The 21,195-nt window shown below is 39.5% G+C and overlaps 3 protein-coding genes across 3 annotated transcripts in view; all 3 read left to right on the top strand.

Moving 5' to 3' along the window:
- Nucleotides 1-1,540: 1,540 nt before the first annotated feature.
- LOC138395927 (adenylate cyclase type 10-like) lies at nucleotides 1,541-2,876 on the top strand. The gene is made up of 3 exons (XM_069489047.1): nucleotides 1,541-1,697; nucleotides 2,562-2,666; nucleotides 2,805-2,876. The coding sequence occupies exons 1-3, from the start codon at nucleotides 1,541-1,543 to the stop codon at nucleotides 2,813-2,815; spliced, it is 273 nt and encodes a 90-aa protein (XP_069345148.1). The 3' UTR covers nucleotides 2,816-2,876.
- Nucleotides 2,877-4,461: 1,585 nt separating this feature from the next.
- On the top strand, nucleotides 4,462-11,681 carry LOC138395928 (adenylate cyclase type 10-like). Its single transcript, XM_069489048.1, has 4 exons — nucleotides 4,462-4,552; nucleotides 5,602-5,640; nucleotides 6,410-6,553; nucleotides 11,464-11,681. Exons 1-4 carry the CDS (start codon nucleotides 4,531-4,533, stop codon nucleotides 11,679-11,681), a joined length of 423 nt encoding a protein of 140 aa, XP_069345149.1. The 5' UTR covers nucleotides 4,462-4,530.
- A 297-nt stretch (nucleotides 11,682-11,978) lies between these two features.
- LOC138395929 (adenylate cyclase type 10-like) overlaps nucleotides 11,979-21,195 on the top strand; it is a 35,485-nt gene continuing 26,268 nt past the window's right edge. Inside the window, 6 exon segments of the mRNA XM_069489050.1 lie at nucleotides 11,979-12,060; nucleotides 12,154-12,242; nucleotides 12,819-13,010; nucleotides 13,706-13,827; nucleotides 17,391-17,467; nucleotides 17,570-17,759. Of these exon segments, the coding sequence (XP_069345151.1) occupies nucleotides 11,979-12,060; nucleotides 12,154-12,242; nucleotides 12,819-13,010; nucleotides 13,706-13,827; nucleotides 17,391-17,467; nucleotides 17,570-17,759 (752 nt within the window).

A 21,195-nucleotide genomic window follows, 5' to 3' on the forward strand; every position in this document is an offset into this window, starting at 1 on the left:
TTGCTGAATTTTTTTTGGTGGGGGGGAGTTTGAATTTTGTTTGAATTGAAATGCTTCAGTTGTCATTTTGTCATTGCATTTCAGATAGCTCATGACACTTTTGTGGTCATTTTAACACACTATAATAGCCCACAAAGTGGGGGCAGGGTATTGATGTTTGAATTTTTTTCTTTGTTACTAGTTATTTTACTCATTTTTCCTTATGACTGTAGTGTAACTTCACAGATGCAGAAAGAGTGAATGGATGAATGAATAATTGGTTTAATGCTAGTTATGTCACTTCTTGAGTGCTTTTTTTTGCAGGATAATTGTAAATGTATATATTTTAATTGCACTGGTACATTGAACATGTCAGTGTCTATACCACTGGACCAACAGAGCATTTTCTGGCTATAGGGTGCCTGATATTAATAATGTTTTGATTTTCCTTTGGGACTCAACTATATAGGTTTTTCCCCCCCACCAGTAGGGGGACTACAGGTGATTGATCATTGATGTCATTGCAATTGTTATTTTTTAACAATAAATTTATAAAAATACTAAAAAGTGATTTGGCTTTGGAGGAGTCTGCAACCCCTGGGTCCTAGGTTTTGTTTATATTGAAATTGTTACCTCTGTGGATAGTGTCAAACTTGTGTCTGGGCCTCTTGGTTTTATCTCCCCTTAATTTCTTCTTCCCTTTTGGCCCTTCTACTCAGCTGTCACCTGTGGGTTGATCATATATTGGTGTTACTACTGGAAGTGTTCATCAAAATGTATTGAAGTAATTCCATGAGTAAAATTTAGCCCTTTCATTTATCATCAGAATGGCCTAGATTTATTAGCTGTTATGGACCTAAAGTAGTGAAGGTGTACCTTTTAGATTTTTTTATTTCCTTAGAAAACCAAAACAAAAATACTTTTCTGATAAAGTTAAAAATCCACAGCACGCTCATCCTGTTTTATGGTGTCCAGAAATCTGAGCAACAAAGACTGGCAGCCTCCAATGTGCCCTTGGCACACAAAAGAGAGAAACAGCCCCCCGGGGAGCAAGCACTCTCATAATGAGAGCAGTAGCCCTGTTCTGGCTGGTAAAAGAAAGAGAAGAAAACTCTTCATGACAATTAAGGAAAAGGACTGACAGCGTTCGGTAGCTTTAGTCGGATTTATGCCAATGAAATTCGTCATTAGCAAATTCAGAGGTGACCCAAGATTCTACTCTGGTGATAAGGGGGAAAGACTATTTATAGTTACCCCGTATTATCTGCTTTACCGTTGAAGCGTCTTCACCTCCACATTTCAAGATTAAAACGACAGCTCTGCTCCTTTCAAAGCGCTGCCGGGTCCCACCTTCCGACCCCTCGCGTCCCCGCCGAAGTCCTCCGGGCGTGGGCCGCGGGAAGCAGGCGGGGCGGGGCCGAGGCCGCTTCCGATTGGCGTTGCCCCAGGGAAGCCCGCACGGGATTGGTTGGCGGGAAGGCCGTCCGGAGCCGCGGGCGCTGACTGGCTGCTGCGCGCACCGTCCTGTTTCCGGGAGCTCGGCGGGCGGCCTGCCGCCGCCATGGCGACCGGCGAGCAGGAGGCTGCGCCGCCTCTCTGGCCAGCGGAGGCCCGCTTGGCGGCGCTGCTGCCCGACCTGCTGGTCTTCCGGAAGCGCCGGGGATCGGAGCCCCAGTTCGCCACGGCCCAGGGCGTCCTCCTAGGCGTCCACGTGACGGGTGAGGGCGAGGGCAGTCGCTGGCTGTCCCCTGGCCTGCCAGCGGGGCGGCCGCTGGGCCTAAGCTGCTGGAGACTGCGGCGGTTACAGCCCTGGCCCCCGGCGAGCTAAGGAGTGCTCTGCCTGTGCCCCGCGGCCGCCGCAGCAAACCTGGACGGTCTTCATGTTCAGAGCGAGACACATTTTGGGATGAACTGGTTTAGCCCCTGAGCTCGCTTTAGAGTCGGTGAAATTGAGATTGAGAGGACCACACGGCGGGCTTTGAACCAAGTTTTCTAACTCCGAGCATTTTCCATTAAGCTTCGTCTAATTATTTTATTCCTTCAATTAATTCATTTTTGGGGTCCATAAGTGTGTGCCCGCCATTGTTCTAGGCGTCAGCGATCTAACAGCCACTTTGAGAATCTTTGATGTAACAAATACTTAATGGAATTTATTCTGTGTGTCATGAAGATGGTTAATACAAGGTGCCTGTCCTCACCACATGAGTTCTCCGTAAAGCTTTAATCCATTCTCCTTGTCAGTGGTTTCTCTGTCCCCCACATGAGCGGAAATCCTGGTTTCCCTTGGCCAGGGAGCCTGAGAGGGTGGAGGGAAGAGATAGCTGGCCTCAGATGGAAAGGGCGCTCGCTGTAGGCAAACGTTCAGCATCTGCAGCTGCTGGAAACAGGGCAGCCCTCTGGATTCCCACGGCTGCAACCAGCCTGGCCCTGAGTAGTTTCTAAGTAACACCGTATTAATGGATAAGGGGATTACTAAATTCCAAGGGATCTGTTTCCTTTATACTGGCCTGATGTGTGGAGTGAAAGGGGCCTAAAAGTTTAGGATTTGCAGCTAACATAGTAACTTTTACTTTATTGGTCAGGGTTTACAGCATTAATAGACAGGTTCAGCCTGACCTGCAAGTCGGAACATGACATGGACGAACTGGCCCACATCTTCAGTTATTACATTAGTGCCATCGTGGAGCGTGAGTGATCACTGTAGGGGAACAAGGAGGTGGGGTGCTGGGCTCCGGAGGGGTTGTATGGGGGCGGGGGGCTGGGGTGCTTTAAAACAGGTGCTAAAGGATCATTGCTGTAGCATTACTCATCTTTGTTTTTTTCAGGTTGCCATTGACAAAAGCTAGATCTTTGCCTGTGTTTGTCATTCTATCCAGTCTGACGTTACACTGACTATATTCAGGAGGGAGGGGGGAGCTAATTTTAATTTTAATTTTGTATGTTTGTGTTTTATTTCAAAACAAAATATTCCTCAAGTTGTTTCTTCTAACAGTAATATGCCTCATGTGTGTATACCAGATATAATTTATAAAACACCTGTCCATTCTATTACTGCATTTCCATTCTGTGAGAAAGGAATGGGTGTTTTCTCTATTTTCTGCCACGTAGTAAGCTTTTGTATATTTGCTTAACATCAAATATCTGGAAAAAACTCCTTATTTATGCAGTGAACATATTTTGAGTACCTACTCAATGACATGCATTGTAATAGGTGCAGGGGAGCAAAAACCCACTCTTGAGCTTATTAGTTATGTTTGCTCAACAGAAATTACCCTGGCACTACACCTTTTAGTACTTATGTAGCATTCTCATCCTTTACTGACAGTGCCCTATACAGTTACGTCCATCATTTTGAGATTCACAGAATACTTAAATTGCTTTGTGCATCTTCTTTAGGAATTTGATTATTTGACTCACCCTTTACCCCTAAGGAACAAATATAAAAGATCTTTCACTTTTTCTCATCAGGTTGGAATGAAAGGGAAGATGAAAATTATGTATTGAATATGTATTATTAATATAATACCAGGTACCACTGGGTACTAGAAATACAGGGAGAAGTACACATGGAACCTACCCTCATGGAGTTTCCATTTTAGTGGGATAGGTAATAAGTAAACAAAATAATTATAGATTATACATTCCCTTAAGGAAATAAACATAGTGTAGTGGTAAGAGATAGGTGTAGGGTGGGGGAGTTTCTGTGTGAGACAGAGCAGGTATTACTTAAGCCGAGACATGAAAGATGAGGGGAATACCTTGGGAAGAGCTAGGGGTAAAGCATTTCAGACAGAAGAATGCCAAGTACAAAGGTTCTGAGACAGGAAAAGACTTGGCATATTACAGGAACTGGCAGGAGGCCAGTGTGGCCAGAGCATAGCTGGCAGGGTGAAGAGTGGCTTGGGATGAGGTTGGAGGAAGGCAGCTTATCAGATCATCAAGCTCTGTAGTCCATAATAAGGAGTCTGAATTTTATATTTTTGTGTAAAGGCAAACTTGGAAGGTTCTAGCAGGGCAATGATATGATCGGATTTATACTTTTTAAAGTTCATTTTGGCTGCCTCATGGAGACTGGATTTATAGGATGCTGGTGGAGGGTGAATGGTAAGAATAGAAGCTGGAAGAGGCAATTGGAACAGTCCTGAAGAGATGATGGAGGTTTGGTCTAGGGTTAGTGGTTCTCAACCTCAACTGCACATTAGATAACCACTTGGGTAGCTTTTAAAAATCTTTTTCGCCCTTTTTATTTTTTATTTTTTAGAGACAAGGTCTTGCTATGTTTCTAAGGCTGATCGTGCACTCCTAGGCTCAAGCAATCCTGCCTGAGCCTCCCAAGTAGCTGGGACTACAAGCACACGCCACTGTGTCCAGCTAAAAATCTTAATGCTTAGGCTTCACCTCAGGCCATTTAAATCAGAATTTCTTAGGGTGGGCCCAGGAATAAGGACTTTTTTTTTAAGTTTCACAGGCAATTCCAATATGCCATCAAGACTGAAGACTGTTGGTCTAGAGATGTGGCAGTGGAGCTGTATGGGGATGGATTAACTTGAAATGTATTTTGCAGGTTCAACAGGTAGGAGTTGCTGGTGGAAGAATTTCACTGGGAAGTAGAGAGAAAAAGGACTCTCAGTTTTGTGACTTTTATAACTGAACTGATAGTGTCATTTACCAAGATGAGAAAGAAAATCAAGGTTTTGTTTTGAATATATTGAGTTTGAGATGCCAATAAGTCATTCAAATAGAGAAATCAAGTTAGGAGCTATGATTGAGCCTAGAGCTCAGAAAATAGATCTCTGTTAGAGATGAGAATGAGAGTTGATGGCATAAAGGTAGTACTTAAAATTAAGAACTCATTGAGTTCATGTTGGGAGAGTGTAAATAAAGAGAAGGTGCCTTAGACTGAGGCTTGAGGGACTCCAGGGGAGGATTATTAGGGAGAAGGAACCTGCAAAAGAGACTGTAAAGGAACCAGTGAGGTAGGATGTTGTGTTCCTGTCTTTAAAAGGTTGTGGCTAGCTGGGTTGAAAATGAAAGCTGTCAAATCAGTGAGACAGGAAAATACTGAATTTAGCAAGATGAATGCTATTGATGGCCTCAACAATTTTAATGAAGTGGTGGAAGTGGAAGTCAGATTGGAGTAAGCTGAGAAGAGGATGGTAGAGAAAACATTTAAAAGAAAGAGTAACAGGAGACGAGGAAAGTGTGTATAACCAACTCTTTTTGAGATTTTTTTTTTTTCCGCTGTGAATATAGGAAGAAGAGAAGGTAGAATCAAGATAAGTGGGCTATTTTTATTGTGTCTGTTTCTTTAAGTTATTGATGAGAATGATCCAGTAGAGAGATTAGGGAGGAAGTCCTTGAGAGGGTGAAAGAGGATAAGATCCCTAGCACAAATGGGGTGGCTTTGAAGGGAGCAGGAATACTTCCATTTTAGATTTGGGGAAAAAGTAGGAGGGAGGAAAAAGGAGCCTAAGGGGCCTGAGTCTTGGAGTGAACAAATAGACAAGAAAAATATGAAGGAAAACTCAGTAGGCCATTCTTCTGATTATATGTGATTCTGCCATGATCTGGTATATCACTGATTTTAACTCATTTTCCTCTCTTTTCCTCACTTGATTTCAGATGTGCTCTGTTTTGGAGGCGATATCCTAAATATCACAGGTATTTTTCAGTTTTTCTGAATATTTAAAGAACTGTGAGTGAGGCAGACTATATTTAGGTGGAATTTGGCATATTTGTTTATTCAGCATTGTTTAATTATTTACTAGGTGGTACTGGGCCCAGGGGATATAAAGATGAGGAAGACACAGCCTCTGCCTCAAAGGATCTCCCAATCTAATGGAAAAACTTTGTCCAAATTAGTCTGACACATGCTTTACATCTTGTTTAGATTGAACAACAGGATATAAATGCCCATAAAGCATTCTTGAAAAAACTGATGAGAAGCTTAGTCATTAATAGCAGAAACTAAGCATGAAATAGGGAGGAGTCATGAGTTTCCTATCTGGAGAACTCTTAGGATCATTAACAGCTATATGTTTCAGAGTTGGCCTCTCTTGTCATTTAAGCTTAATAAAAACCAACCCTGAAATTAGACTTGAACTTGAACCTACATTTTGTGAAACTTTTGCCAATATCTCTCCCCCTCTGTTGGTATACTAGTAGAGGGAAGATTACCAAAAATATCCTTAGGAACATTACAGCTTCTTCCTACCTTCTACCTTCGTGCTTTTTTTATGTACTGAATGGTTTTGAGAATTGGAGGCAGTATTTTAATGTAGTGCAAGGTATATATCCAAGAAACCTTGCCTCACACTTTGCCTGCTATGCACACTGGATCAAGTTGATCTTCTGCATTATTGGGCACATTTCCCTCGACCAAGTAAGTCTAAATATTTGACCCCTGTCAGGCTATCCTATGTCTCTACAGGGAATGTGCTCCTGGCACTCTGGACAGTGGAACGGAATCAACTAAGTGACATCATTACCCTGGTGGCAAAATGCAGTCTGGAGATAAAGGAGAAATTTGGGATTTACCATACCAGAGAAGGCCAGGACCTACAGCTAAAGATAGGTAGTAGCTCCTAAAAAAGTGATCCAATTGGGGGAAATATATATATATGTGTGCGTGTGTGTGTGTGTGTGTGTGTGTGTTTGTATGTGTCTCTGTGTGTGTGTGTGTGTATATATATATATATATGTAATTCAAAAGATAAATGACAAACTGAAGAAAAAATATTTGCAACTCATAATAAACAAAGGATGAATTGCTCTAATATAGAAAGAGTATCTAGAAATCAAGAAAAGACTAACATTCTAAGAGAAAAATGGACAAAGGTCATGAATAAATGGTATATAGACAAAGAAAAATACATGTCTTTTAACATATAAAAAAGATGCTTAGCTTCATTCATAATAAGAAAAATGCCAATTGAAAGTACATTGAGGCCAGGCATGGTGGCTCATGCCTGTAATCCTGACACTCTGAGAGGCCAAGGTGGGAGGACTGCTTGAGATCAGGAGTTCGAGACCAGCCTCAGCAAGAGCAAGACCCCATCTCTACCAAAAATAGAAAGAAATTAGCCAGACAACAAAAAACAGAAAAAATTAGCCGGGCATGGTGGCACATGCCTGTAGTCCCAGCTACTCGGGAGGCTGAGGCAGGAGGATCCTTTGAGCCCAGGAGTTTGAGGTTGCTGTAAACTAGGCTGACACCACAGCATTCTAGCCAAGGCAACAGAGCGGGACTCTGTCTCCAAAAAAAAAAAAAGAAAAGAAAGTACATTGAGATACCTTCTTACCTATAGATAGCCAAAAATTCAGATACTGGACAACACACTCTTTGGTAAGTCTGTGAGAAATTAGGTTTTTCATACTGGTAGAGTGAAAAATGCTATAATTTCTATGGAGGGTGACTTGGTAATCTTTATTATATTTATTTGTATTATCTTTATTATATTTATTGTTATGTCAACAAAAACTAAGCTACATAAAGAGTATGTATTAAGTCTTCCTTCCACCTACATACCATCTATAAAAATGCAGTTGTTCTTTAACACAGCAATTCCACTTCTGGACATTTATCCTATAGGATTACCTGCATATGTCTGATAAGTCGTATGTACAAGATATTGATTGCAATATGGTTTGTAATAAAAGATTGACAACAATCCATCTATAGGAAACTGGTTAAATAAATAATAAATATACTCAATGAGATTCTCTGCAACTTTAAAAAAATAAGATGTTCTGATATGGTAATATCTCCAAAATATAATTAAGAGGAAAAAAAATTAAGATGCAAAACACTGTGTTTCGTATGCTACCTTTTGTGTAAGGAGGAAAAATAATTTTTCTTATTTTTCATATTTGTATAAAGAAACACTGGAAAGACATATAAGAAACTAATAATAATTACCAATTGGGGCAAATAATATAGATAGGTATGTGGATGGAAGCAAGACTTTTTAATATGTATTCTTTATATAGTTTAGTTTTTGAACTATGTTATTGCTTGAAATAATCAAAAATATAATACAAATACAATAAAAATTTAAAAGCTGCACACAGAGGCCAGTTTCACCAATGGCAAAGTCAAGATTAGAGGGGAAGCTTCTTACACAAAGCTCCTTCGGCAAAAGTTGGCTCCAGCTATTTTATGTTTCGAGTAGTAGTGAAGAATCATATTCTGTTTTACATGACATCTCTTCTGACCTATTCCTTTTTGGTTCTTTTGGATTTTGTTTTATTGAAAATTATTGATACTGTACATAGACATATTTGTATACTTTTGAAATCATTACCACAATAAAGAAAATGAACATATATATCACTTACAAAAGTCTCCTTGTGTGCCTTTGCACACCCTTTTTTCCACTATTCCCCCCCTCATCCCCATGCAACCACTGATCTTTCTGTCACTAGGTATTATTTTGCATTTCTGAAGAATGTTATATAAGTGTAATCATACACTATGTACTTTTTGGCTACTTTTCATTCAATATATTTACTTTGAGGTTCAATTATTTTGTAGCCTGTGTCAATAGTTCATTTCTTTTTATTGCTGGGTGGTATATTTCTTTCTTTTTTTTTTTTTTTTTTTTTTTTCTTTTTTTTGAGACAGAGTCTTGCTCTGTTCACCAGGCTAAAGTGTCATGGTGTCATCGTAGCTCACAGCGACCTCAAACTCCTGGGTTCAAGCAATCTTCCTGCCTCAACCTCCCAAGTAGCTGAAACTATAGGCATGCACCACTACGCCCAGCTAATTTTTTTCTATTTTTAGTTGTCCAGCTAATTTCTCTCTTTTAGTAGAGACAGGGTCTCGCTGTTGCTGAGGCTGGTCTCTAACTCCTGACCTCAAGCGATCCTCCTCTCCTCCCGCCTCGGCCTCCCATAGTGCTAGAATTACAGGTGTGAGCCACCACGCCTAGTCTGGGTGGTATTCTATTACATGGCTGTACAGTACTACAATTTGTTTATCCACTTATTTGTTGATTGACACTCAAGCTGTTGTCAGTTTTTGGCTATACAAATAAAGCCGTTATGAACATTTGTATACAATTCTTTGTATGGATATATGCTTTCATTTCTCTTTTACTTAGGAGTTTGGAAAGGCTGGGTTGTGTGGTATATTTTACTTCTTGAAAAATTGTCAATCTGTTTTCCAAAGTGATTGTGCCATTTTACATTTCCAACAGCAATTGGATTTCTCCATGGTCTTGTTGACACCTGTTATGGTCTGTTTAAAGAACTCCCTTTAATGTTTCTCATATATGGGTTTGTTGGAGATGTGTTCATTCCACTTCTGTGTGTCTGAAAAAGTATTTCACACCTGTTTTTGCAAGGTATTTCATTGAGTACAGAGTTCTAGGTTGATGGAGTTTATTCTTCTCTTATGTGAAAGCAGTTCCACTATCTTCTAGCTTGCAGTGTTTCCAACAAAAGATTTACGTTCATCTCTATGTTTGTTTCTTTGTATGTAATATCTTTCTCCCCACCCCTCTGGCTGTTTAAGTTTCTCTGGTTTTAGGTAATCTGATTATGATGTACGTTGGTATAATTTTCTTCATTTTTCTTGTGCATGGGGTTTATGAGCTTCTTGGATCTGTAGGCTTTTATTAAAATAGTTGTTTTTTTTTCAGATTTGGAAAGTGTTCTCACCATTATTTCTTCAAATAGTTTTTCCTATCCCCCTTCTCCTCTAATTACCCACATATTAGGCTGTTTGCAGTTGTCCCAAACTCACTGATGTGCTCATTGTTTTTTTATCTTTTCTCTTGTGTTTCATTTTGGATAGTTTTTATTACTATGTCTTCAAGTTTACAAGGTTTTTCTTTTGCAATGTCTAATTTGCCTTTGATCCTATCTAGTGTATTTTTAATCTCAGACATTGTAGTTTGTATCCTTACAAGTTTGATTTGGGTCTTTTTTTATATCTTCCATGTCTCTACTTGTTTTCTCTAGGTTCAGGAATATGTAGAATACAGTTATAATAGCACATTTAATGTTCTTGTCTGATAATTCTATCATCTGTATTAGTCTGTGTTGGGCTCAATTGATTGATTTTTCTCCTCATTATGAGTCATATTTTCCTTCTTTGCATGCTGATAGTTTTTTTATTGGTGTCAGACATTATGACTTTTGCCTTGTTGGGTGCTGGACTTTTTGTATTTCTATAAGTATTCTAGAACTTAATTCTGAGATGTGATTAACTTGATCCTTTCAAGAACTGCTTTTAAACTTTATCGGATGGGGACCAGAGCAATGTTTCATCTAGGGCTATTTTTGTCTCATTCCTGAGGCAAACCTCTTCTGAGTACTATACCTGATATCCTATGAATTAAGTTTGACAATCTGACTAGTAGAAACAGGTACTATTCCCAGCCCTGTGTGATATCAAGAATTGTTCCTTCTAATCTTTTCAGGCGGTTCTTTCCCCAGCCTCAAGTAGTTTCCTCACATTCATGCACGTATCATTACTCATCTAAAGACTTGAGGGGGACTCAGTACAGATCTCTTGAGTTTTCACTCTGTACATTTCTGTGCTTTCTGGTACTTTTCATAGTGCCCTGTGAACTCTAACCACCTGGGCCTCCTCAGACTCCCAGCTATGTCTTCCTCTCAACTCAGAGAGTCTTCTGCACTGCACGTAAGACTCCCTTCCCTGAGATATGGCCTGGAAACTCTCTAGTTAGTAAGCTAGCATATCAGAGTTCACCTTATTTGTGTCCCATTTCTCAGGGATCACTGTGCTTTATTACCTGATGTCCAATATCTTGAAAACCATTGTTTCATATATTTTTTCCAGTTCCTTAGTCGTTTCAGGCATGCAGGTAAATTCTCTACCTGTTATTCCATCTTGGCTAAAATTGTAAATCTTTGCCATTCTTTAAAACTGTTTTTTTTTTTTTCCCCCTTGTTCTTAGCTTGGATTGGGTGGCTTAGCTAAGGGTAGACTTCTCTTGGTTATAGTGACTTTTTCCCTGACAAGCAAACCAATTTTTCAACTACATTAGCAGTAAGAAATCCCTCAGGGCCAGGAAAATAGGAGATAGAATAAAAGTGTATAGCAAGACCCATGTCTGGTGAAATACCAATTGTCTACTTACTCAGTCCTGGTTACATGTGAGAAGGGAAGTTTCTGAGTATAACCATCTGGTCTTCTCCTTGAGTTCTCTGCTATCAGGAGCTAGCTGCCCAGTAGAAGAGCAATTTAGAGACAAGACAGTTGGAAGCCTCTCATCTCTTATTTCTTCCTCCATACAACCCAGGCTTGTTTGAATGTCTGTCTATGTGTATTTAAGAGAAGGAAATCTGTGCCAAAGTATTGCTTTTAAAGGTTAGCTGACCTAAGACATGTGCACCTGAGGGCAATGACAAGATTGGCATGATCATAGAGCCATGTGGGGATTCTGGACCCTGTCCTTTGCATAGCTTTGCAATTGAGTTTGGCTGTTCTCCACCTGTCTCCCTTTTTCTGGATAGGTCTGTCTGCAGGTCGGATTTCTCACGTTATTGTTGGAGATGAGCAGCGGCAATACCTCTTGGTGATTGGGCGGAATGTTGACAATGTCCAGCTAGCTCAGCGTTTCGCTCAGGCAAATGAGATTGTCCTGTCCTGGAACTGCTGGAAGCTCTGTGATCAGTCCATGTTTGAAGTGGAAATCATGAGGGAGGATGAAGCTGTGAAGGTAGGAGGCTGACCTCATCCATTGCACATCCTAAAAGGTCTTCCTACCACACAGGAAAAGGTGCTCATAGGCAGTGCTCCAGTGATGTTCACATATTGCCTGACCAAACCAACAACCATTGGAACTCAATTGTGGAGGGAGGCTGGGGATATTCTCCCAGGAAGATAGATGAGGCAGAACAGCAAGGCTGGGAAGAGAAAGGGTAAACAAGGGAGAGAGAGCCCTCAGTCCCTCTGGTAAGGGACCAAAGATAATCAAGTTGGTATGTGGACACAGAATTGAGCAGTTTCCTTTCTGTAGCTAAGAGATATGCGGTTCATTGACCCATTTGATTTTGGTGAGCATTTTGACAAGTGCCTCGATTATCTGCCACATTACCGTGCAAGTGCTGGTAAGTTACTTTGTCCCTTCTACCTGAGCCCCAAATTTTAAAGATTAATTTTCCACATGGCTGGAGACATTTTGTTTGTTTTTCTTTTTTCAGAGACTCTAAGGACTGCATTGGAATTGGATCCAGACTCTGCACTTAAGCAAACACTGCGGAAGCACATAATGAAAAACCTTTTAAAGAAGGTTATTTCCTAGTTCTTGAGTTACTGTGTAGACTGTGTGTGTGTTTGTGCAAACAGGTGTTCATTTATATGTGACAACCTTTTTGTATCAATCCAGTTCATCTCCTGCTCTTCATTGTAATCACAGCAGATTCCCCCTCTGCATCAATGTAATTACTGTGATAAATGCGTTTTAAACCTTTGCTTAGATTTTTCAGTCCTAGAAGGTAGAAGCCATATTTGTTTTTCAGTTTGTCCTTTAAGAACTTCGTATACTGTAAGCAAGGTATAGAGTGTATCCTTGGTAAATGTGTTGATTGGTTGTATATATGTGAATTCCTAATGGAATTGAACATGTCAAACTAACTCTTAGAAAATATAAAAGCCTGACAAATTTCATCAGCGAATTTGGTTTAAAGTCAAACAGTTTTAATTCCAAGTGCATTCTATGCCACTTCAACCTGAATTTTCTTTTAAATTTTTGCCTGACACCCACAAGTTATTTTCTCACACTCACCATGAAACACAGAATTAAAATGCCTAAACATGATACTGAGAGTTGAAGATACAGGCAAGGTAACTCACTGTGTCTTTGTAGATTGATGAAGGCCACCCTGTGGAGTATATATCCGAGTTCCGTACGGTAACTATGGTTTTGGTCAGGCTAGAGTTCCACAGGACAGCGCGGATGCTGCATTTGTGTCAGCTTATCCAGGAGGCTGCCTTATACATCTCTACAGTCATTGAGAAAGGGGGTGGCCAGCTGAGCCGGATCTTTATGTTTGAGAAAGTAAGTACAAGGGAACTTGATACATCAGCATTAAAGGTGAATGAAGAATAATAGTTTTGCATGGCCAGTTTATTTCCCATACAACGCAGTGTAAGTCAGATATCCTGCTCCTTATTGTGTAGCAAGCCATATTACATTAAAACTTCAGCTAATGTTAGTTAAGGAATGGGATGTTCTGGTTTTAATTTTCAGGGTTACTATGGGTTACTCTCCATGTTATTTGTTATTCAGTTCTTCTTGAAGAATGCTTGTGAAAGCATAAAAAATGTCTTTCTGGTTCTGTTAGTAAAGTACATACATAAAGTACATAATCAGATCCTTCCAAGATAATTGAGGAATTTGAAAAAGAGCAGGATCTTAATACTTGACATTATAGATGAAGAAAATGTGGGCAGATAGACTTAGCTCAAAGTATATACTAGAAATTAAATTTTTGAAAAGTTTGTGATATCAACTTTTCTTGTGTTTTAAATTTCAGTTCTTTCAATAGTTAGTTAAAATCAAGATTTTAAACAAATTTCCATGTTGATGTGGCCTGGAGTGTCCATTTCATGAATCTTACAGGATCCTATATTCCTAATAGAAAACTAATCAGGTTAGGGTTTGGCCTCATTCGGGGGAGTTGGTTTAGTTTAGGCAAGCCATATTCCTCCGCCCAGTAAGCTTCTCTTTTCTTTGTTTACCATCTATCCCAGGGCTGCATGTTCCTCTGTGTTTTTGGCCTTCCTGGGGATAAGAAGCCAGATGAGTGTGCACATGCCCTGGAGAGCTCCTTCAGCATCTTCAGATTCTGCTGGGAGAATCTTGCCGAGACCAGGTGAGGAGGGAGGTGGGGCAGAGGAGCTTTTCAGGCCCCAGGGGGCTCTTCAGGCAGGGTACGAGGCAGTAACAAGGAGCAGGGGTTCAGGGCATCCTCCCTCAGGGGGAGGGAACATGCTAAGGAAAGTCAGCAAGCAAGATCTATTAAGAAATCACCAGATACAAAAATCTGTACTGGATACCCAGGGGAAATAAAGATAAGTTTCCATCTAATGGGGCAGGAGAAGGGGAGGAATAGAACACATGTAGCAAGATTCAAGAACACTGCAAAGGAGCAAGCAAATGTATAGATTAATATAATGCAAATAACATGCCTGTATGTGGAGAGCATGTAGCATAAAGCCTGCCTGTCCCTGGGGAGGATGAGAATTGTGGGGCAGTCACCTAGACAGGAAGGAACCGCAGCTGGTAAACACTGTCCTTCTTGGCTTTCACTCTTGGTCTTTCCCAGATCCTCTTGCTTTTCTGGACCTTTCACTTAACTGCTCTCCCTCCTCCATATTCACCCCATCCCCACCACCTTCCACAAAAACTATCCCTGATGAAGGTATAGAAAAATTCGTTTTTTCACTAGTTGCATTATGACAAAGTTGGTTGGAATTTTCCAAATACATTTTTTAATAGAAAGCTATGGGTGAAGTATTAATATATACATGAATGAATTTGAAAAATTGTTATTTACAGTGTTAACATTGAGTCAAAGATTGATTTGCTTGCTGTAATTTATTCAAGATGGATAAAAATTATACCACACATGTACATAGTGCTTTAACATTTATAGAATACTTTAGTATTTGCTACCAGTGTGAAAATTTTTTTACACACGGTGAAATTAAGGCCATAAAAGAGAAGTTGCTAGCATTTACAGAGCTGGTAATGAAACCCAGATCTCCAGTCTTCAAATCCTGTGTTGTTTCATTATCCCATAGCTGCATCTTATATTAATAAAATGCAAATCCTCCCCCAAAAGGATCAGATATATTAATGTGATATAATTGGAGAGACACACTCATAGAATATTAGTACTAGAAAGGAATTTAGTGATTCTCTGGTCCAACTTCTTATTTTACAGATAAGAAAGATGCTACTGTTGCTTAATAAATACTCAGATTCTTAGCCTAAGGCAAATATGTATTGACATTTCTTTCGGATTTAGTGGGACCTGCAGATACTCCTACAACCTCCCTCCAGTATGAATGTGCTGGGCCATTCCTTCCAGTGCTGGTCTGTTCTTTCCTGAATTTTGCACTGACCTGGGCCCTCAAGGGTCCCGCTCTTGGCCCTTGTTCTTGAATGAGATAGTCATTTCTTTGGCCTTTAGAGGCTGTCTTACAATGCCCTTAAAGACGTCTTCCGTGACTGTTAGGCCGTAACTTCATTTCAGTCTTATTTAGTTTAGAACATAATAAATGTTAACTAGATGGGATATTAGAGTTCATCAAATCTGACCTCCTTAACTTAAAGAAACTAAGACCCAGAGAGGTTATGTTGGTAAGCCAGATAGATGTCAGGGCCTGAAAGCTATGTTTCGAGGTTACTGTTTTTTTCCTTGAAAATAATTACTAATTTAGTATTTCTCAAAGTGTGTTTGATGGAACACTAGTCCCTTAACATACTCATGAATTTTAAAAAAGGGGGCTTTTGTGGACAAATATGTTTGGGAACTGATGCAAATTATATTTCCTTCTTAGAGGTTCACAGTGAACATTAACATACTAAAGATTCTGAGTAGTCTTATGGTAAGGAAATTTGTTATATTTAGTTTTATTCCCCATTCCCCAAATTTACTTGATCACCAAACACTTTTCTGCAGAAAGACCCATAAACATGCAGAAGAACTAGTGTTCTGAGGAACATAATTTTGGAAATGCTGACCAGATGCTGAAGCTTCAGAGGGCCTGTGTGGCCTTGGTAGCAGATATCGTTGCTCATTCCCCTGCATCACGCCAGCTCTCACCCAGACCCCAAACCGCCTTCTGTGTCTTCATAGTCAAAGACCCTGTTCACTTTGTTGTTCTTGGTGTGGCAGCAGAACTGACTACGTGGTGTTGTCCTGAGCATTTCTTTTATTCACCCTGGGGACAGTGGGCCCAGTGAATGAATAGGCAGAGACCTAAATCCTGTCCTTAGAGGAAGGCAGGAGAATTTTGACTGGCATAGGAGACACTTTTCATGTCCTTTCTGAACCACTGGAAATTGTTCATTTGTAGATTTAACTTGAAACTAATTATGTCTCAGTGCACCCTTTCTCCATCCACATATTTTGTTACCCTATCACATGAAATCTTCATGACAGTCAAGTAAATCTGCTTATTCTCTATTATTTAAGAAGTGCTCATTGCCACCTTTGGGCCTTGGCCTTACCCAGAACAGTGTATGCCTGCTTTTTGAATAATTCGTACCTCCAGTACTCTTCCATCCCTAGCCTAGGTAGGACCACTTTTCACATCACCTCTCTCTTCTCCAAACACAGACTGTGCTCTAGCCACCTGGAAGGACTTAGTTTTGCATGACCACACTAGACTTTTCAAAGTCTATACCTTTTCTCACTAGAGAGAGTGCTATTTAGCAGTGTCTTCAACTTTAAAGGTCCAACCAAATGTCCTCCTCTTTGTGAATGCTCTTTCTACTCTCTCATTTGAGTTAGTGCATCTGTTCTGTTTGCTCTGTTTGATGTGCTATATTAATCTATAGTACGGAGTATTTGTCTTGCTGACATACATGTGTCTCTTCCCCTCCCTCAGTACCTACCACTCTCCTCCCCAGACTTAACTTCTCCAGGGAAGGATGTTTTAAACATCCAGCCAAGTAATTGGTACTGTGTATGCTTCTGAATGCTTACTGAGTAAATGAATGTATGCATGTATGAATGAATGAAAAATATTACTCATTAAAAAATGTATTCCAAGTACTAATTTGCTTCAGGAAGCCTTCCATCTGCAGTCCTAACGTTCCGATTATTCCTTTACTCTGATTTTCTAGCAGTATTTGATCCATTAATCCTGTATTGACATCTGTTGATCTATTTTTCATTTTGGAGCTTTGTCTGAGGCAGCAAGGTATAGTAGAAATAACATTGGTCTAGTAAGTCAGGAGGCTGGGATTCTCATTCTGACTCTACTGTTTATTTTTGCTATATAACTCTGGAAAAGTTTTTTCCCCTTTTTAAAAATTTTAATAGATTTAGGGGGTACAAGTTCTCTTCAGTTTTTTTCTTTTCTTAAATGATGTTAAACTATTTGCCTTACCTACCATACAGGTTTTGTTGTTAATTATTTCTCAAAGGATCAGATGAGGTGATCAGTTTGAAAGTACCCCAAAAAGCATATATAAATCATCTGACAGTTATAAGATTTTTTTTATCTTTTTACCTCCAACGAATAGTAACCCCCAACTAAACTCCTGAAGTAGGGGGCCATTCTTTTCCTTTTGGTCATCTCCCTGGCCGTTTTCATTCTGAACTCTAATACTAGACTTCTGGATCTAGGGAGTGGCAGATTGGTGTCTGACTTGGCCTCTTCTGACTGTATAATTACCCACTGTTGCCTTTCTCATCCCCAGGCTTGTTTCCATCAGTATCACCAATGGACCAGTATTCTGTGGTGTGGTTGGAGCAGTAGCAAGACACGAATATACAGGTAGAATGGCCCTGTCACTGTTAGCTCTGTGACTTAGGGGATGAAGGTGGAAGACATGATCCAAAATTCTCCACCCTTTTCTTTACTGTCTTTCTGACACAGTTATTGGCCCAAAAGTGAGTCTCATGGCCAGAATGATAACTGCTTATCCAGGTTTGGTGTCCTGTGACGAGGTAACATATCTAAGATCCATGCTACCTGCATACAACTTCAAGAAACTCCCAGAGAAAATGATGAAAAACATCTCCAACCCAGGGAAGATTTATGAATATTTTGGCCATAGAAGATGTATGTGAGTATCATGATGTGATAGTTCATTCCCATCTCTTACAGAGTCAGGGCATAGGAATAATAAGTTTTTTTTTTTTTTTTTTTTTTCTTTTCTTTTTTTTTTTTTTTATTTTACAGAATCAAAGAGTCTAACAGTATATCTTGTTAGATACAGTATGTCCTCATAATGTATACATTATTTCTTGTACAATGATATGAAATAATATGGGAAATGTTCATGATAGATTATTAAGTGAACAGTGCAAGTTAAAAACAATAGTTTCATATTTTTTTCCCCACCCCCCCTTTCCCGAGTCAGCACCTTCAAGTGTTACCACTCCCCAAACGGTGCGCAATGCACTCATTGTGTAGGCATACCCCCATCCCCTCCCCCACCCCCCACCTCAGTCTGATGTCCAATTGGTGTCGTTTCCAGATTTGTATTTAGGTGATGATCAAGGAAACCAATTTTCTGGTGAGTACATGTGATGCTTGTTTTTCCATTCTTGGGATACTTCACTTAATATAATGGGTTCCAACTCTCTCCAGGAGAACCATAGAGATGTCGTATCTTCATCATTCCTTATAGCTGAGTAGTATTCCATGGTATACATATACCACAGTTTACTAATCCAATCATGTATTGATGGGCATTTGGGTTGTTTCCACATCTTTGCTATTGTGAATTGTGCTGCTATAAACATTTGGGTACACGTGCCTTTGTTACAGAATGACCTTTTTTCCTTTGGGTATATGCCCAGTAATGGGATTGCTGGGTCAAATGGCAGGTCTACTTGAATCTGTTTAAGATACCTCCATAATGCTTTCCACAGAGGTTGCACTAGTTTGCAGTCCCACCAGCAGTGTATTAGTGTTCCTGTCTCTCCACACCCACGCCAACATGTGTTGTTTTGGGTTTTTTTGATAAAGGCCATTCTCACTGGGGTTAAGTGATATCTCATTGTGGTTTTGATTTGCATTTCCCTGATGATTAGAGATGTTGAACACTTTTTCATATGTTTGTTAGCCATTTTTATATCTTCTTTTGAAAAATTTCTATTCATGTCCTTTGCCCACTTTTTGATAGGGTTGCTTGATTTTTTCTTGCTGATTTTCCTGAGTTCTAAATAGATTCTTGTTATCAGTCCTTTATCTGATGTGTAGTATGCAAAAATTTTTTCCCATTCTGTAGGTGGTCTGTTTATTCTCTGGACTGTTTCTTTGGCTGTGCAGAAGCTTTTTAATTTAATCATGTCCCATTCATTTATTTTTGTTGCTGCTGTGATTGCCTTGGGGGTCTTCTTCATAAATTCTTTGCCTAGGCCAATGTCTGTAAGAGTCTTTCCTACATTTTCTTCTAGAATTCTGATTGTATCACGCCTAAGGTTTAAGTCTGTTATCCACCGTGATTTGATTTTTGTGAGAGGTGAAAGCTGTGGGTCCTGTTTCAGTCTTCTACAAGTGGCTAACCAATTCTCCCAGCACCATTTGTTGAATAGGGATTCTTGTCCCCAGAGTATATTCTTTCCCGCTTTGTCGAAAATTAGGTGACTATATGAGGATGGTTCTATATTTGGATTTTCTGTTGTGTTCCACTGGTCTGTGTCCCTGCACTTGTGCCAATACCAGGCTGTTTTAAGAACCACGGCCTTGTAGTATAGTTTGAGGTCTGGCAAATTAATACCTCCCATTTTGTTTTTGTTGCTTAAAATTGCTTTTGCTATACGGGGTCTTCTTTGATTCCATACAAAGTGTATAATTATTTTCTCTATGTCTGTAAAGAATGATGTTGGTAATTTAATAGGGATTGCATTGAATCTGTAGATCACTTTGGGTAGTATAGACATTTTAACAATGTTGATTCTTCCGATCCACGAGCATGGTATATTTTTCCATCTATTTGCAAGTTCTGCTACTTCTTTTCTCAGTGTTTCATAGTTTTCCTTATAGAGGTCCTTTACCTCTTTAGTTAGAGATATACCTAGATATTTTATTTTCTTTGTTGCTATTTTGAAGGGTATTGAGTCTTTAATTTGGTTTTCCGATTGACTGTTATTGGCATATATAAATGCCTCTGATTTGTGTATATTAATTTTGTAGCCTGAGACTTTGCTGTATTCGTTAATCAATTCCAGGAGTCTCTTGGTTGAATCCTGGGGGTTTTCCAGATATAACATCATATCATCAGCAAAAAGTGAGAGTTTGATCTCTTCCTTCCCTATTTGGACTCCCTTGATTCTGCTCTCTTGCCTGATAGCTCTCGCAAGGACTTCCAATACTATGTTGAAAAGTAATGGAGACAATGGGCAGCCCTGTCTGGTTCCAGTTCTAAGTGGGAGTGCTTTCAGTTTTTCCCCATTCAGTATGATGTTGGCTGTGGGTTTGTCATATATGGCTTGTATCATTTTTAGGTAGGTTCCATCAATGCCTATTTTGTTAAGCGTTTTTATCATAAAAGGGTGTTGAATTTTGTCAAATGCTTTTTCTGCATCTAATGAGAGTATCATATGGTTTTTGTTTTTGCTTCTATTTATGTGGTGAATTACATTTATAGATTTACGTATGTTGAACCACCCCTGCATCTCGGGGATGAAGCCCACTTGGTCGTGGTGGATTACTTTTTTGATAAGTACTTGGATTCGATTTGCTAGTATTTTATTGAAAATTTTTGCATCTATATTCATGAGGGAAATTGGTCTGTAGTTCTCTATTTTTGTTGTGTCCTTTCCAGGTTTTGGTATTAATGTTATATTGGCTTGGTAGAACGTGTTAGGGAGAACTCCATCCTTCTCAATATTGGAGAATAGTTTATGTAGGATGGGCACCAGTTCTTCTTTGTATGTATGGTAAAATTCAGGTGTGAACCCATCTGGACCAGGGCTTTTCTTTTTGGGAAGGTTTTTTATTGCTGTTTCGATTTCAGTTCTTGATATTGGTCTGTTCAGGTACTCTATTTCTTCCTGGTTGAGCCTGGGAAGACTATGTGTTTCTAAAAATTTGTCCATTTCCTCCACGTTCTCCAGTTTGTGTGCATAAAGATTTTTGTAGAATTCATAGATGATATCTTGTATCTCTGTAGCATCGGTTGTGATTTCTCCTTTCATGTTCCTAATGGAGGTTATTAGAGATTTTACTTTTGTGCTCTTGGTTAGTCTAGCCAGAGGTGTGTCTATTTTGTTTATCTTTTCAAAGAACCAACTTTTTGTTTTATTAATTTCCCTTATAGTTTCTTTGTTGTCCTTTTCATTTAGTTCTGATTTGATCTTAGTAATTTCTCGCCTTCTGCTGGGTTTGGGATCGTTCTGTTCTTCTTTCTCCAGTTCTTTGAGTCTATTCGTTAGGTTGTCTATTTGCATGTTTTCTGTCTTTTTGATATAGGCATTTATGGATATGAATTTTCCTCTCAGGACTGCTTTAGCTGCATCCCATAGATTTTGATAAGTTGTATCTCCATTGTC

Source organism: Eulemur rufifrons, chromosome 15, assembly GCF_041146395.1.
Source record: "Eulemur rufifrons isolate Redbay chromosome 15, OSU_ERuf_1, whole genome shotgun sequence".
NCBI classification, from domain to species: domain Eukaryota; kingdom Metazoa; phylum Chordata; class Mammalia; order Primates; family Lemuridae; genus Eulemur; species Eulemur rufifrons.